Below are 17,644 nucleotides of genomic sequence, written 5' to 3'. Positions count from 1 at the left end.
ACTGGGAGCCTATATCAAAAGCATAAATTCTTTGCACATAAATCTCTTTTTAAAGTGAGTGGTTATAAACTGGGTCCAGTGGTATTGACGTTGCTTGCCAGCAGGCCAAAGATCAGAGTAAAACTGTTATACAAGCGTTACACTTAAGTGAATCTGGAACCAGCCTAGAAACTGGATGCAGTATGCAGGGACCCACAAGAAGTTGGCCTTGTGACCAGTTTTCGGTCCTTACTCTCTAGACCAGATTTTAAGACCCACATTTGTGTGTTTTGAAATCAACCTCTGAAAGTGATTAACAGTTCAGTCTAGCGGTTACATTTTCTCTGACAGAGTCTTACTTCAACAGGCTCAAATGTATTTCCTCTACTTGAGTGGCTCTTTGTTGATCATATCAGCACGCACCTGCCCAGGCCTGGGAGCTATAACAGATTACTTAACTTAATTAGAAGTCATGTTAGGAGTCGTGTTTTTCAGTATGACTTACAACTGAGGTAAATAACAAGGGGAGGAAAAAGATGAATGGTTTTAGTTTCAGCAGAAGAAGACAAACAAAATGACAACAAAATTCTACAGTCAAAAATGCCAGTATTTTTCTTGCAGTTTAAAAGTTCAAATGAGAAAACTGTTTTAGGGAAAGGCCTCAAATAGGTGTAAACCATTTCTACATCACATGCTTTTGGTGTTAAGCACACAAACACACACACACGTCTTTCTCTCAGGCCACTCTCCAGACTTGAGGGAGAGCTGTGGGCATAGCGCCAGGTGCCTCTCATGTTTGGGAGAGCAAACAGGCTCGAGTCTTTGATGGCGATGAGATCAGAGCAGGACACAGATTCTACGTGGCCACGCTAAGGTCGCCGCAGTGCAACCCTTTTGCCATGTTATGCTCTGCAGCTAGGAGACCCAGAGTATACACAATGCTGGAGTAGCAGATGTGTGTGTGTGTGTGTGTTCAGTCTTACTAGCCAACTCTTTGCACACCTTCTTTGCTTTCCACAACAGCCTGACTCCATCTTTAACGTAGAAATGCAGTTGTCTAAAAGGCAGCAAAATCAAAAGAACAGCGTTAGTTAGATTCTTAGTTCATGCAAGAATGTTTCAACAATGGTTCCAGTACACTCTCAGTACATTTCTTTTCATTTTTTATCTTCCTGAGTTGGATTCTGTAGATTTTCAGTAACATTTGTCTTTATTTTTTAATATTTAATTTGTAAATTTAATTTGAAAAAAACGTCCTTAAATATGCAGATTTTAACACAATGTATCAAATATGGTGTTTTGATCCGATTAGGACAGTTTTAGCTTAATTATTGTTTTGCTTTAACATAACAGCCACTTTTTGTTGTTTTTTAAATGAGGCAAAGTACACATTCATGATTGATGCCAAAATTATAAAAAGTTTTCAGATAATCAAGACATGGTAGTTGAGTTTTTCAAAATCAAAAAATGCCAAACAAAAGCTTTTCTTTGTCTTTAATGAAATATTCCACAATGCAAAACTGTTCTGTTAAAGACAGTTGGACATCTTTGCACTTGCAAACAACTTCTGATGTAAATGATTATGAGACAGAGAATACATTTCAGATTAGATGAATGAAAATGCAAAAAAGTTCTGCATACTTAGTATGTGTATAACTTCCAAACTATGTTTTAAAAAAATCAAGACAAGCCAACATACAAATGGTAAATATATAAATAAATAAAAAAATTTAAAGAAGAGACTTTTTTGCACTGATTAGTACCTACCACTTTCTCCGATTTAATCTAATGGGTTCTGTTTGTGTCTTTGTTGTGGTGGGGCCTTCAGCTTCCTGCATGCAAACTGCAAAACAACTCCAACACGCGTCTTCATAGAAGCTATATGCGGGAGTGGCGGGATGCCACCAGATACAGTCACATTGTTAAATTTAGTCTCTACTCATTAATCGATACAAAACATTCTCATTATCTGTCAAATTTTCAGCCTATTTTGAATAATTGGAAATTATTACACTAATTGCATGCTTTTACATAATCTTTGTTTCTTGTTTACCAGTATGTATGTGTCCAAAAATGCCAATGAAGACGTAATAAAAATGTTTTTTAAAAATGTTTCTTTGTGTGTAATTTACATGCGTTTGCTGCATGTGTGGCTTCCTGTGAGTTGGGTTAAAGTGGGACTGTGTGTAGCAGTGGAACGGGGAGGGTATATCTGGTTTCCTGCAGTGAGGGTCTGACTTCATGTAAATGAGTTTAGGGCCTCAGATTGTGGGAAGGGTGGGGTGGTATGGGGTGGGCACACGCATGTGCTGTGAGACAAGTTCAGTGTGACAGTGTGGTCAGGTCCTAGTTTTCCTCCACTATACTGACAGCTGCGACTTTGAACAGGTTGCCACAGCTACATCTCCTCATGATGAAGGAGCACTGTAGCCGTGTGCCACCACTAGTGATTCCTCCACTTCAGCAGCACCCACAGCAGAAACCTACCGCGGGGTCTGTGGATGGATGTTACCTGGGAGTGGCCAGGCAGCACTCAGACTCCATGTGCACCGTCTGTTCTGACTGTGTGTCTCTGTGTGCCGGCTGTTTGACAGATGAGGCGTACCAAAAGCTGGCCATGGAGACAATGGAGGAGTTGGACTGGTGTCTGGACCAGCTGGAGACCATCCAGACCTACCGCTCTGTTAGTGACATGGCCTCCAACAAGGTAGGAAAGGGCACAGTTTTCAATGCACATACTCTATCTTTATTATTATTATTTTGTTGTTTTAAATACATAGTGGAGAAGTGTTTTAGGTACACAAGCCTGCTGCTATTTATCTCAAGCAAGAAAACAACACTTGTTGCTGATGCTCTTGTAGAAAAGGCTCTGCACTTTGAGGAAGCGCTAAATCTGAGCAGGGAGGGATATTGCAGAGAGCATATATTCTTCAACATAATAAACACATGAACAGTAGTGTGCAAAATCCAAAGATACTGTAGCTGAACTTAGCATGACCTAAGCAAAGTCGACAGAATTCTGTCAGGTCTGAACCTGTCCAGCACACTGGGTAGGAGGAGACTGGTTTGGCAGAGGGAGCTGCAGCAAGCGCTGACTTATTCAAAGCTGCCTGCACACTTGCATGTGATTGCATGTTACTCATCAGCTCTTTTTTTTCCTAAACCAACATGAAGCTTCATTCATTTCTTTAGTTTTTTCTCCTTTTGTAGAAAGACAGTCTCACAACAGGAAGTGCATGTTTTTTATCTTGGCCTGCTGTAGCTCTTGTTCCATGTTTCCTGTCAAGTGTGTTTTCACTGTCCACTGCTTTGTCTGTCTTTTTTTTATTATTATTGTTATCTGCACCAAGATTCAGTTCCTGCTTCTTTACATAAGAAACCCCCTGACTTGACTAATGCACAACGATATGTCATTTTATAAGCTTTTCACTTTTTACTTTAAATGTATGGCTTGATTTATAGAGCTGGTCAAAAACTTAGTTTTGAACTTTTTTTCAAGATTGTGAGCCCACAATATAAAAAGTTCTCCTCTCTTTACAGTAATTACTTTTCTTGTGCGCTTTTTTGCTTCATGGATGATTGGTCAACTGGAAACAAAAAAAGTGCAACATCTTTTGGTCATTCAGCTCAGACACAAACGCACATACTTCCATTATACTTATCTAAAAGCCCTTTTCTGTGTCACTGGTTTGTTTTATGATGGTGATTATGTGGTTTAAAGCAAGAATCAGGCTGTTCTGTAAAGAACCAAGAAGTTAACAAAGAATGTTACTAAGCTTTGTTCAGAGTTTACATTTCAACTTTGGGATTTATTGAATATTTTTTTTAACTTTGCTGCAACTCTTCAACTTTCTAAGATTTAATGAGTTGCTTCAGCTTGAATAACTTCAGATTTTTCTCTTTGTTGGGCACTCTATCATTAGGACAATATCTGTGGTGACAGCTGTGTTGAAAGGTGCATGAACCATAAGGCTCTCTTTTCCATGCTTCACTCCACTGTTTTTGTGGCCCACAAAACATGTACATGATTGTCTTACAGTAAGCTCCTTTCGACCTACAGACATTGAGATAACGTTGTAAACGCAGCCTCCTGGCAGTGATAAAGTTTTGCATATATTGATTTTAGTGGTTAACGCTTCTATGATTTGAAGAATAGTTATTGACTTTGTTAAAAGTTTGAAGCCTTGTATCAGTTTATAGATAACTATTTTCTTATGGAGGTAGACAGTTGATTTCTTTTTGGGCTGCAGTGCTTTGGCTGAGTTCTGGGGAAATTCCATAAAACGAGCAATTACATTTTGAGTGAGATTGGAAACTAAAAGGTGCATACGTGTTTAATCTTTTTTGCTGAGTTAAAACCTTTTCTAGATTTAACAAGCAGAGTGCCAGCTGAGCGTAACTAAACCCGAAATGGTATGTCGCATGAGCTGAGAGGAAAAGCTTGTTATTTCTCATAAAACTGGACAACAGGATGTGAGGGATCCCGCAGTAGGTCAAACACAATAAACTAAAAAGGAAGAGGGAGAACATTTGTATGTGTGAGAGTATGAGTGTGTGAGGGATCTGTGGAGACCCCTGGGCAGAGTGACTCTCTCTTCCTGTCTCCTTCCTGATTCCCTGCTCTTTATCCAGACGACAATAGGCATCCCATCATACCCGTTTGGATGGTTAATGGCTGTGTTTGTTTATCCTATTGCATTCGTCATCTGCACATGTATCAAGCACTGATAGTCAGCTGGACTGGTCTCATGTTACAATGACTAAATCACAGGGGAGACATTTAGAACTTTGATGCAAGGCTCCAGGATGACAACAACACAGACAAAGAGTAGAGAGCACATAGGTATACTGGAAAAAAATCACCAAGTTGGTCTCCATCATCCCTCCCTTTTGATAAGATGTATTCTTATCTAACATGTGAGATTTTAGCACTTTTGCAATCACAGAAACTTTGGCAGGGTCAAGCCAAACACTGTACTGTAAGTGGGAACAGATTTTAGAAGCCTAACCAATTTGAGAAATTCCCAAATATCCTAATAAGGTAATAATGAAGGTATAGCATCCTGTCTTTTTAGAGAAAACATCAAATATACCCCATGAGCTGCCACGATAATCCCACGGGAGCACAATGAAACAAAAACCACTTCCACTTGAGTAAATCTTCATGTTATCATTAATTAAGTTGTGTGTCATGAATTGGTTGTATGAATAGTGTTAATAGTGTTGTATAGTGTTTCCTTTTTTGGGCCAGCAACATATTGAAAAAGTGGTCATTATGTACAATCCCATTTGTTTTTTCAAAATTTCACTTTGAACAGTGAGATTTGGTGAAGAGCAACAAGAGTGTAGTCATGACTGAGACAGCCCTGCTCGACTGTGCAGCATATCAGGTGGCACAATGTGCTCATTGTGTGTTGTGACCCTCTTTCATAGCTTTGACTTTGGTGAGAAAGTGAACGTGTCCTTACACGTAACAGTCTGTGTATAAGAAGTCCCCCATCAACCACGCTTGCATCGTATGTATGTATTTACTGTTTGTGTCTATGTGTGTGTATGTGCGTATGTGGCAGTTTGTTTGTACTAACAGTGGCTAAATATCACTCATATCTCAGCTATCTCAGTCTGTGCCTTTTTTTCACAGTAAACTAAAACATTACAGAACTCCAGCCCCTTTGTAATATGGGCCGCTACACTCAACCTACTTTAGTTGAAGTGCCAATCAGCAAATGTGACCCATGTACATCTGTTGTATTGAGGATGGAAAACCTGTAACTCAAGCTGTGGTGAGTATGAAACATGAGTATGAAGGAAGCGAAATATAAGAGGCTGCTGCTGTACCTCCAAGGTGAAGCGCAGGGGCTGCTGCAGCTGGGGACTCACAGTACGTGACTGTCGTCTTTGTTATGTATGGTTGACATAGACAGGTCAAGGTCTGTTGTGTGATGGAATATTCTCCTTGTCAAGGCTGCAGACCCCCTGGTACGTGACTATTGGACTTCAGTAAACCATCTCGAATTTAGGTAGTTAAATCGCAGGAAAAAAAGTCAAGAAAGTACGATGGACAATTATTAATGATTATTTGATAAGCCAGTTCCTCTTTTTCTAGCTTTCAAAAAGAGATGATTAGCTGTTTTCCTTAGTTTATATCCATGTAACCGAATGTCTTTTAGGGCTGGAACTAAAAGTTGCTTTCACTTTCAAATGATTTACACATATTTTACGATTAATGAAGTCGTTGGGAAAGTTATTCACCCTTGAGCACAGTGAGATCATCTCATGTCTTTCGGCCAGACAAAATTCCCTCCCAGAATTAGGACACTGTAATGCAAGACCGAAAAGGAGCACATTTTCACATGAATTACTTCGTCATTGTTGTATGTATTCTCTATCAAAAATGATTTTGGTCAACTAGTTGTGCCAAAATTCTACAATCTATTTAAATAAACTGATATTCACAATCTGAGTTTACATCCAAATGTAATGGACATTTCAAGCAAATATTTAGAAAACTGGCTGAATCTAATTTATGTCCACTTCAGTACACTACTGTTATGTGATCAAGTCAGGCAAGGTAACCTAAATAAGTAGTTGGTGATTCTAATTCCCTTGCCAGAACTGCATAGGAACATCGTGTAAAGATCTCCAAAGTGCATGTGCACTGAAAACAGTGCTTGAATGCCGCATGTGTGACATAGATGGAGCAATGGAGCTGCAAACTTTCTGTCTGTTAAGTTAGCATAGTGTAAAGATGTTGGTCACTTGTGTAGAATTTGACTTTGAGGAGGAAAAAATGTGATGCTTGGCTTCCTCTTATTCTAGAAAATCAACTGTTTATGTAAAAAAGGAAGTATTTTATTTATCAGAATTATCAGTGAGATATTGAACAAAGGGAGGTAAAAACATCAGAGCTATGACTGCCAGCTGCAGGAGACTAAACAGCCAGCAAGAGGAGCAAAGAGGCGGGTCTACCCCCATGAGGGAGTGTGTATGAAGCAGATCTTTCTCAACCACACACACTTAAACATTCAGTCATTGCTCCACATGCACAGGGTGTGAGGTGAAAACAGACTTCGCAGCCCAAAGTGATTCACTAGAGCTGTAGCATTTCCCAGCGTCAGAGAGCCCTGGCTTGGTCCTTTAACTCATGCTGTAGTCAGACTGGGACAGACTCTTTAACGGACGGAAGCCCCACTCTGCTCTACACTCAGCAATAATGGGTGCCTGCTGCTTTGATAGGAAAGACAAGAAATTAGGAAAACTAAATGTTTGGAAAAAGGTGAGTTTCCTTGTTTTTTTATGCCGTTAGTTAATAATCACTCTGTAACTGTTTTGATTGTGAGTTTCTTTCTTGTGAAGAATTGAGGGCAGACTTGTTGCTAGTTTCACGTCTTTTCATCCTTTGGTGGTATTTAAGACATATAAAAGAAGCAGCCATACCTGTTTATCTAAGAATCCTTGTACATCTTTTCGCATGTTGCTGAATGTAGATGCGTCACTAATAAAAACACATAATGATTGTGACTATTTTGTAACAGATAGACCTTTTGACTTTTCCTTTGCATTTACCTTAACTCTAAGATCAGAGTGTATTTGGTGCTGATCACAACTGGAAGATCTTTCACAAAGTTTTTAAAGTGGTCTTGTTGACATATTTAGATGTTGTTTTTTCTGATGAAATTACTTTACTTTTACTCCCAGGGTGGCCACATCAGATGAATCTTTAGATCCAGGTTTCTTTGTCCTGTCACACTGTTGATTTCCTAAGTTATCTGGCCTATAGGTGACCATATTTAGTGAAAGTGTGTACTGTTTCAAAAAAAGAGTTTGAGTATTTGTTTCTGGAGTCTGAGACAGTCTAGTGTTATCTAAACTGAGGGAAGGATGTGACTTAAGTCAAATTTTGAAGAATTTAAATCCCAGGAAGACCAGGTAGATTGAAAGTAGTATTTCTAAGCATGGTAAGACGGCATGTTTTTGTGACGAACACAAAAGTCATTTAGGTAGAAGGAAGAAAGTGGCGGCAATAATGTCATATTGTGCTCAGTGGTTGATTAAACAATGAATGGACAGAATTTTTAGAAGAGGTCATGTTGTATGTTGATGATCATTTCTTGGTGTAATACCGTCAATGTGGTTTGCTTTCTGCTTTCGAAACAGCCTCGCGCCACTCAAGTGCAGTTCTGCAGCCTGTTAACAGTTTGCCTCCAGCCAAAAATGATGCTGCAAACCACATTGGTCTCTATGTAGGCCACGATCAATAGAATTGACGGGAGTCCACTCAGTAATTACCCTCTCCCTCCATCTGACCGTATTCTAATATATCATACAGTAAAGTATGGGTTCAGAGACACACAAACACTCTCTGTCTCATACACTGTGATGTGTGTGAGTCAGAGGAAGTGAGAGGTAGTTAGGCTGTCTCTCAGATGTCTTTATCTATACTCAACTTACGCACAATTCATACGTAAGAAAGTCCCCTCGATCTTTACAGAGTTATGTTACTATCAGTCTTTGCTATAATGCCAATGTTACCATCTTGTGTTATGCTAAAGTTAGAAGGGTAATAATCTATAACCACTGCAAATATGCTGGTTAAGAAATTAAAACATATTAGGCAATTAGTGAATGTGTAAGACAAGTCATATCATGGGAATCGTTGTTTAGTTTAGGTAAGAGCCTCTAAGAAATGTTTTCATTGTATTATTTTTTCAGTAAATTGCAGTAATTGCTCATCAAAACTTTTAAGTCTCCAGTCACTGAAATAATTTGAAAGTAACATTTGTATGTTTATACATTTCGTACAGAAATAGAGTCATCCATAAATTGTATAATACCTCTAAAGTTGAGTGCTCAGGACACTTTCAACACAGTGAGGGGTTTCTCTACAGCAGAACGAGTATAGTGCACCCACTAGTGGCTCTGATCACAAACTCAGTCTTCAAAGCAGAGAATATAGAGGGGGAAACATTTTTAAAAAGAATAAGGGTGGAATTTAGACCTGATTTAATATTCTTATCTATTTCACTTTTTTTTTTTACAGTCAGAATTAATTGGTTATGTCCTGATCATCTTTCATCCACAATAACTGAGTGTACTTTAGTAGTTTTTATTGGATAAGATGTTGCCAACAGAAGGGAAATGCATCAGAAACTATTGTTTTTTAGTACCTGATCTGATAGTGGAGGCAGTGAGTGTGAAGCCTCAGTCTCGTGTTAGGGGGATACTCCGTGTCTGCCTTCCTGCCTGCCTACCTGTCCGCCTGGCTGCCCTGCACAGTGAGCTGTCCGATGGGATCACGTCTAAATGTAGGAGTTCAGCTTTAAGTGTCCCCCTCCCAACTGAAATGCCACAGGCTCCCTTCACCTTTTTTGCCTCTGCTAGAGCAGCTCTGTGCTGAATCAACCCAGCCCCTGTAAGCAGAAAAAGAGGGAGAGTGACGTTAGAGTAAATGGTTAGAAAAGGGAGATATGGAGATGAAAGCTGGTGGAATTAATGCTGACCATGGAAGTAATAGAAAACAGGGAGAAATAAAGAGGAAACGATGATTCAAATTAACTAATAAAGACAGAGAGTTAGAAAGAGAGGAGTAAAATAGTAGAAAAAAGACACCCACAGAGCTCTGAGAGGTTAATCTTCCTCCAGTGTCACGGTGTCAGTTGGCAGTAAAAAGGATTTCCCTATGCTCCTACATGAGCTAAGTCAAAGATATGCTGGTAATAATGCACCCTTATAAAATAAAATAAACATAAAAGCATGAGTGTGTAAAGCATACATGTGACATGTCAGCATAAACTGTGTTAAATGCAGTTAATAGCACTATACTGTGGCATTTTTGCAGCCTCAAGGCAAGCACAGCTCTTAGAAACGTTGCAAAGAGACATCCCCCATTGTTATTTATGGTTCCCTTACATATTATGCACTGCGCTATTATATAAAAAGCTGCCTCGTCTCTTTTTTCTCTTCCTTTTTCTTTTCTTGCCTTCTACCTCCTCGCTTCTGGTTCTTTCCCTCAGTGGGAGGATAATCCGGAATCCTCTCGGGAAAGCTTTGATCTCCCACACATCTTCCCCACCATGTACAAACAACATCAGCCTTTAAGGCTCTCTGGGAACCTCTGTTTAGTTCCCAACGGTTTGGTTCTGATGTGACAATAACTTCTCATTAGTTAAGTATGCCAGCTATCATCAAGAACTCCACAAAAAAAGAGCCTTGACAAAATTGACAAAAGCACAAACACACCTTGAAATTGACCAGTGGTGCTGATGTAACAGTATATTCCAGTCAGGTGGCCCGAGCCTTGTACATTGCAGCAGTAGCGACACCTGCTCCAAGGACAGCCCATTGATTCTGCCAGTGAGGCAGACAAACACAGAAATTGATGACTGTGTTGGCAAGTGGCAGCCAGGAGAGAAATTGACACGTAAATGGTTGAGAGTGAGGGATGGATGAAGCAGAGGGAGGGAATGTTTTTTTTTTTCCAGTGGATGCATCAGTGGATGTGAGCAGAGCCGATGTGTGTGCTGTGTCCTCGTGACAGCTCAGCAACTACACCACGTCTGCCTGTGAAGGAAAGGGGAAGCCTCTCTCCTCCTGCCTCCTATCCTTTCCTATCCTCCTTTTCAAATGCCACCTAATGCTGTTGCCATAGCGTTTAGGTGTTCCGCTAATTGACATACACAAACACACACTGTCACTTGGCAGACAGAGAACCTGTGGGCTGATGTCCCCTAAATTGGGGAAGGATGCAATTATTTGCCATCTCTTCTTTTTTGTCATCTTCTCTGACCATCTTTCCCACTCTGCTTGTTAAAAATAGGCCCCTTGGCATCCTATATTATTATGGGATGCCAATAATGAACAGGCTTATGAGGTCTCCCCAGTGGTTGTCAAGAGACACAGAAGACTCAAAAGAGGGAGTGGAAGAGGAGCAGTTGATAATAGAGTTAATGGCGATGAAAATGCAGTTGATGTACGATCACATTCCTCAAAACGTGTCCTTCTCAGTTGTTTTTCTGTTGAGGGTGGGGGGCATTCCTTCACAATGGCTGACTTAATAAAAATGGCTTGAAGAGGGAATCACAGGGGCTTGGAAAATATTTGGAAAAAAGAGAATTTACATCCCAGTAGAAATATTTTACCTTACTGAATCACTCCTTCAAAACTTCAGATATACGTCATTGCTAAGCTGTAATTAGGGCTCCCCCTTCTCCCCGTTTTTGTCAAATCATGTGTTCTGACTACAATGTGTTGCTGGGGCTAGCAGAATGTAGCAGGGGAAAAAAAGACAGGAGGGAGAGAAAAGGGGAAAAACATGGAGAGAAAGCAGTGAGGGAGGGGAAGTGAGAGCAGCGAAGCGAGACAAATCCAGTGGAGGAACCCCCCCTCCAGTCAGATGAACATCGCTGCCTCACTCCCTCCTCCTTCTCCACCTCCTCCTATCTCCATCGCTGTGTTTTTCCCCTCCTCCCTTCCCTGCTTCCTCTCCATTATTCATCAGTGCACTGAGAGTCCCCAGCTCACGGCTCCAGCTGCTGCTGCTGCTCCAGCCGCTCCACCGAGCCCATTGGATCTCCTAGTCTGGCTGCTGCAACCTAATTTTCAACACAGCCGTCCGCCCCAACGTCTGCAAGCATGGATACTCAGAGCGGGCCCTTTTCTACAGCTAAGAGGGAGAGTGAGCCTTCATCAAACTGCTCTCTTTGCTGCTGAGAAGAGAAAGACAAGAGGGAAGAAGAGGGGATTTTTTTGGTGGTGAAAGAATCCTGTTGTCTTCCTCGATTTTTCCTTTTGGATTACAGTTCTGGCTTTATATAGGAACGAGACAACGGGGTCCAAAATGCCTGAAGCTAATTACCTGCTGTCGGTGTCTTGGGGTTACATTAAGGTGTGTGGCGCTTACCTACGTAGCTTGTTGGGATACCGCACTCATTTCATCGTACCTTTTTATGCTGTGTTGCTGTGGTATTAGTGTCTTATTTGAAAGAAATGTCAATAATATCACTTACATTTAAGATGATTTTTGGGATACTGTGTTAGCCTCATTGCACCAAAAGATATTTCCATCATCAGGGGTAGGGGTGGAGGGGGTGGGGTGGGGGGCTCTGACAGAATGGTGTTTTGAGGCTCAGGCTCCATCTTGAGCCCTCTGCAGAGCTGTGTGTCTGTATTTGTGCATGCTTGTGCATGCGCACTCATCAGTCTGTCATAAACATTTGCTGTTGCAGTGTCCGGGTCCCTGTGCACTTTCACATGCATCTGTTTATTGTGTCCATTTCATCTATTTGAAATTGTTCAAATATGAAAAAAACACTAAAGGATGTCATGAGCATTGTGCAGATTTTCCTCTCATCATTAAAATTCCTGTACACTGATGTAAGCCAAACAGCCACATGGGCTGCAAAAATGTGATTCTATGTAATCACAGTTAAAATAGTTTCCTGTGGGTAATTTTAGGGGTATTAAAAACTGGAGGCCTTTTTAAAGGAAACACAAATAACGATCTCCATCGTAATTAAGCCCAGGGCAAATGGATGGGGCAAACATACTGTGTCCCCCACTGATTCTGCACTGTAATTAAATTATATTCTTGACCGGATGGAATAAAACTGGGAACTGCTGTATTTTCCATTGAATCTTGTACCATAATTTTTCCCAGGTTTTCCCCCTAAGTGGAAAATGACGACATATTTTTCTCTCCCCCTCTTCTCTTTCTCTCCTGCAGTTCAAGAGAATGTTGAATCGGGAGTTGACGCACCTATCCGAGATGAGTCGGTCTGGGAATCAGGTTTCCGAATTCATCTCCAACACTTTCTTAGGTAAATGTTCTCCAAAAAAAGATCTCTCAAAATTAAATGAATAATGATAGTAATAAAAAAATTACTTATTCATACTTTATTATCCACCTTTATTCACTGCAGATTATAATTATGACACGCATGTTCACCAGTTCATACATGAAAATATCCAAATATTAGGTGGCTCACACAGATTCCCATTTTTCTAATGCTTTGCTGCAATATTTTGTGGAGGTTGAGTCTTTCTCATGCTGTTGAGCTGTGCAAGTTGTTCTGGCTGGCTCTACTGTGGGGGCGTACCATGAAAAAAATACTGCGCCATGAAGCTTTGTCAAGATGTTTACAGGATGTGGTTTGAAATGTTTTAAAGATTGAAGATTATTTCTTTGACATTTCAGAAATAAGTGTATTATATAGTGTATTGCATCAGTCATTTTGTAAAAGAGGCAATTCAATTAAAAGAAAGGGAGCTTCTTAACCAGAATTGGATTGTGCAAATTGTGTGGATTGCACCTTCAAGATCTGAGAATAGATGGCGAGCTGAATTTACATTTAATTATATCAACTCCAGAGACATTGCTTCTGGGGGGGGTTGCCACCCATATATTGCGCATCATGAAGATAGCACTGAATTAGTTTTAAGTTATAAGAAATCATTTTAAGTAGATTTTTTAGTAAATGTGGGAGAACAGCTAGAGTCGGATACATTAAGCTCAAGAGTAGCCAAGAAAATAATCTGAAGTTAAGTTAATAGATTCCTGACAAGCGAGTGAGGGAGGGCGCTGACGACAGAGACAGGGGAAAAAAAAGAGGTATAGAGGAACCCCCTTCACTGGCAATGAGATAAGCTTGGCAGATTGGGTGACTCATCCTCATCTTAATGCATCCCTGTCAGCAGGGACACCTTGTTGTCCCTTTACATCTCCCTCTCGCTCTTGCTGACCCGTGAATCCAGAGATGGTCATTACTTTGATAAAGAAATGAGGATTACCCCGCTGGTAGTAGAAAAAAAAAAGAGCAGGTAAACATTAATGAGAAGGGTAAAAATGGCAGCACAGCTGACCAGCAGGACTGTTTAATCTATCCATCCATGCATTGAAATTACTGTCACACCAGTAATGCACTTATATCTGCTTTCTATTATCTTCATAAAAGCATTGATTCAGGATCAGACAAATTTCATTTTCTGTATCTGATCAGCACAAATCTATATCAGTATATTGCAAACTATCTGCTCTCTACATTTTTCACTTGATGATGAGAGTAACTGGTAAAACAGTCCTCATGGAATTAGATTAATTTCCTGGATAAATTAACATCCCAGAGTTTTAATCGGGGATTATATGACTTAAAACAGCTGGTCAACAACATGCAGGCCTCTGTCTTCACAGAGATAATTTCTTTTGATCGGCCCAGGAGAAAAACACACCTTGCTTAAAACATACTGAAGTGGAAAAAAAGCCTGTTAACCCCCACCATCTTTGATATATCTGCATCTCTCACAGGAGAGCATATGGAGGTGGATTAAAGGAATCAGATAAAATCGAAACAAACGTAGGAGGTGACGGGATAGGGAACAGAACATTGCAAGATACAAAAGATATTTCCATTATCTCCTTAATTTTTCTCTGCTTTCTTTTACTTTTTAACCATAGAAAAGAATTCAGATGAAAATATGTCTAATACAAAACCCATGGCCATAAGAGGAACTATCCATGTGACTTGCTGACATATCAGTGTGCAGCATTCACTTTATATAAACTCTTATGTCAAAAAGAACATACATGGATAAAAGTTGTTTTGTACATATTGTATATAGGTCACATACACAAGTGCCACACAGTAGTGTTGATGATCATGAGCTGTAATAAATTAGAGGGTGGTCTATTGCTTTTCCCCTTGTTTCCCGTACAACACATGTTTGAGAGCGCTTAATTGCCCATTCTCAATTACCAGTGCAGAACAGAGCAGAAAGCGAGACGCAGGGAGAAAAGCAGAGACAGCGGTGCGAGAGAGCATGAGTGAAAGTGATTATTTGAATTACAGCTGGTAATTGAATAACCCTCCACAGGGGAAGGCTGATAGGCTGGCGATGAGTCGAGGCTTGATAGATGAGTCCGCAGCTCACATACATGCCAGTCCCTGCAGGATCTCTATCAATTCTACTGACTGCAGTAAACACAACCCTGTGTGGTTATTAACGAGATACTTAGTATGTGTTCTGTTTATTTATAGTGGGAAGACTGACATTTGGTATATTAAAAATGAAAGTCTTGCATGATTTTAGTCGGGGTTTTTTTCAAATTGTTTATTTGTGGCCAGTCCGAATGAAGTAAAAAGACCTTTGAATAAAAAAACACAAAAATCCCATTACTAAGTAAACTGTGTGCAGCTGTGCCTCAACTGTGTCGAAGCCCTAGCTCTCAGTCTGTCAGTGGACTGACCAACTGTATGAATGTGAAGAGAACAGTAGATGAGATATGAGCCACCTGCTGAGAGACTGGGGGGTGCGGGGGGGCGGGGGACACGAATGAACAGTGGGATCTCAGAGAAACACTGCAGGTGGATGAGCATGAATAAAAAAAGAATGAAAGGACATATGATGAATGAACAAGTGAGAGAATCAAAAGATCCCTCAGAAACTACCTTCTGCAGGTGTTTCTGCAGTGCACCTGGGTTCTCAGATAGCCGACATATCTCACCTGGATTTCATTGTAAAGAGCCTAGATTCAGACTTTATAATTCATCCAGAATTTTCTAAGAGAAAAAAAACCCTAAACATATATTTTCCACTCCCACAGACAAACAGAATGAGGTGGAGATTCCATCGCCAACATCTAAGACACGAGAGAAGAAGAAGCAGCAGAGGCAGCAGCTGATGACACAGATCAGCGGCGTCAAGAAGGTTTCTCACGGGCCCTCGCTCTCCAGCAGCAGCATCTCTCGTTTTGGGGTCAAGACCGATAAGGAGGAGCTGTTGTCCAAGGAGCTGGAGGACCTGAACAAATGGGGCCTGAATATCTTCACTGTTTCAGAGTATTCCAACAACCGACCTCTCACCTGTATCATGTACGCCATCTTCCAGGTATGGAGCATCCTACTTTCATCTGTATTATACAGTATAATGTGCATAAGTCTGCATTGTGTGGCTTATATAAGTATTTCTGTTCTAAAACTAGAGTTGTGTTCTTTTTCCCAGGAGCGAGACCTGTTAAAGACATTTAAGATTCCCATGGATACGTTTGTGGCCTACATGATGACATTGGAAGATCACTACCATTCAGATGTGGCCTACCATAACAGTCTGCATGCTGCTGACGTAGCCCAGTCTACACACATCCTTCTCTCCACTCCTGCCCTGGATGTAAGTATGTCTAAAGGGATATATTTTGTCTTAGTTATACTCAGTTTGCGGTATAAGTGATTAGTATTACCGATGTGGGCCTCAGAGTGCGTCCAGAGAAATAGGGGAAAACTAAATTAGAGGAGTAAGCCTCTTCGTCACCAATATTTTTCTACGATAGCTTTGAAAATCTCCATATTCTCCCATTGAAGTTTTTTCAGCACTTCTTTCGTCCAGTAGTTGTGCCTTCATTTTTGTTTTTCCCTGCACACATTTTGTAACAGCTTGTACAATACAGTTAGGTTAATAAAGAGATTTCTGCCAATCAATAGATAAAATGCATATTTGTATCACTTTGTCTTTTCTGATTCTATTTTTTAGTAGTTTAAACTTCTTTCCTGTCTCTTTCACAGGCGGTCTTCACAGATCTTGAGATCCTTGCAGCCATCTTTGCTGCAGCTATCCATGATGTTGATCATCCTGGAGTATCAAACCAATTTCTTATCAATACCAGTAAGTCCAAAATATTTGGTTACACAGAAAGGTTAATTTTAACTGGTGATCCTGTGTGAGAGAAATAAAAGCATTTAAACACATAACAGCTCACTTAATTAAATCTATCTTTATTCACTGTGCAGACTCTGAACTAGCCCTGATGTACAACGATGAGTCTGTGCTGGAGAACCATCATTTGGCTGTGGGCTTCAAGCTGCTACAGGAGGACAACTGTGATATCTTCCAGAACCTCACAAAGAAGCAGCGACAGTCCCTGCGCAAGATGGTCATTGACATGGTAACATATCTGGAAATGCAGTTTAATCTATTCTTCATTTAAAAAAGGAAAAACTTTGATCTTCTTTTCAAATTGCCCTCACAATGCTAATCATGCATGTTGTCCTCCCCCTCTTTAATGCAGGTTTTGGCCACAGATATGTCCAAACACATGAGTCTGCTGGCTGATCTGAAGACAATGGTGGAGACAAAGAAGGTGACGAGCTCTGGAGTACTGTTGCTAGACAATTACACCGACAGGATACAGGTATGTGTTACTTCTAGATGAAGGGTAATAAAATAAATACCTTAAACGTTAACATTTGGTCTTCAACAATCTACTTTTGCAAAATTCTGTGACACTCTGCTGTGCCATTTCAGTTTGTGGTGTATCCCAATGGTCTTGATAAATCCTAAATTTGTTGTACTTTGTGAAGATAAAGATAGCAATCCAAAATAAAGTTCAATAAAGTTGTCACAAATGTGTCTATTACTAAAAATCCAATATGCAACATTTACAGGTGCTGCGTAACATGGTGCACTGTGCTGATCTGAGTAACCCCACAAAGTCTTTGGAGTTGTATCGTCAGTGGACTGACCGCATAATGGAGGAGTTCTTCCACCAGGGAGACAGAGAGAGGGAGAGGGGTATGGAGATCAGCCCCATGTGTGATAAACACACAGCCTCTGTGGAGAAGAGCCAGGTATGCAGCAAAAGACAGAACAACTGCTGTGCTTAGGGAGGAATGTAAAAATG

At 40.4% G+C, this 17,644-nt stretch overlaps 1 protein-coding gene across 5 annotated transcripts in view; it reads left to right on the top strand.

The window, feature by feature from the left end:
• pde4ba (phosphodiesterase 4B, cAMP-specific a) overlaps positions 1-17,644 on the top strand; it is a 155,753-nt gene that overhangs the window by 134,544 nt on the left and 3,565 nt on the right. For 3 of the 5 annotated variants that reach the window (XM_072389129.1, XM_072389130.1, XM_072389131.1), the window contains 8 exons: positions 2,574-2,686; positions 12,701-12,794; positions 15,575-15,858; positions 15,973-16,137; positions 16,530-16,629; positions 16,755-16,909; positions 17,033-17,155; positions 17,409-17,591. In XM_072389129.1, coding sequence (XP_072245230.1) covers positions 2,574-2,686; positions 12,701-12,794; positions 15,575-15,858; positions 15,973-16,137; positions 16,530-16,629; positions 16,755-16,909; positions 17,033-17,155; positions 17,409-17,591 — 1,217 coding nt within the window. Of the gene's footprint in view, positions 1-2,573; positions 2,687-6,989; positions 7,256-11,311; positions 11,864-12,700; positions 12,795-15,574; positions 15,859-15,972; positions 16,138-16,529; positions 16,630-16,754; positions 16,910-17,032; positions 17,156-17,408; positions 17,592-17,644 lie in introns of those variants that run through there. The other 2 variants (XM_072389132.1, XM_072389133.1) reach the window with 2 other exon arrangements.

This window comes from Leuresthes tenuis, unplaced genomic scaffold (assembly GCF_036924035.1).
Source record: "Leuresthes tenuis unplaced genomic scaffold, fLeuTen1.0.hap1 SCAF_7, whole genome shotgun sequence".
NCBI classification, from domain to species: domain Eukaryota; kingdom Metazoa; phylum Chordata; class Actinopteri; order Atheriniformes; family Atherinopsidae; genus Leuresthes; species Leuresthes tenuis.
Note: the sequence above shows the minus strand (reverse complement) of the source record. Positions and strands in the feature narration are given on the sequence as shown.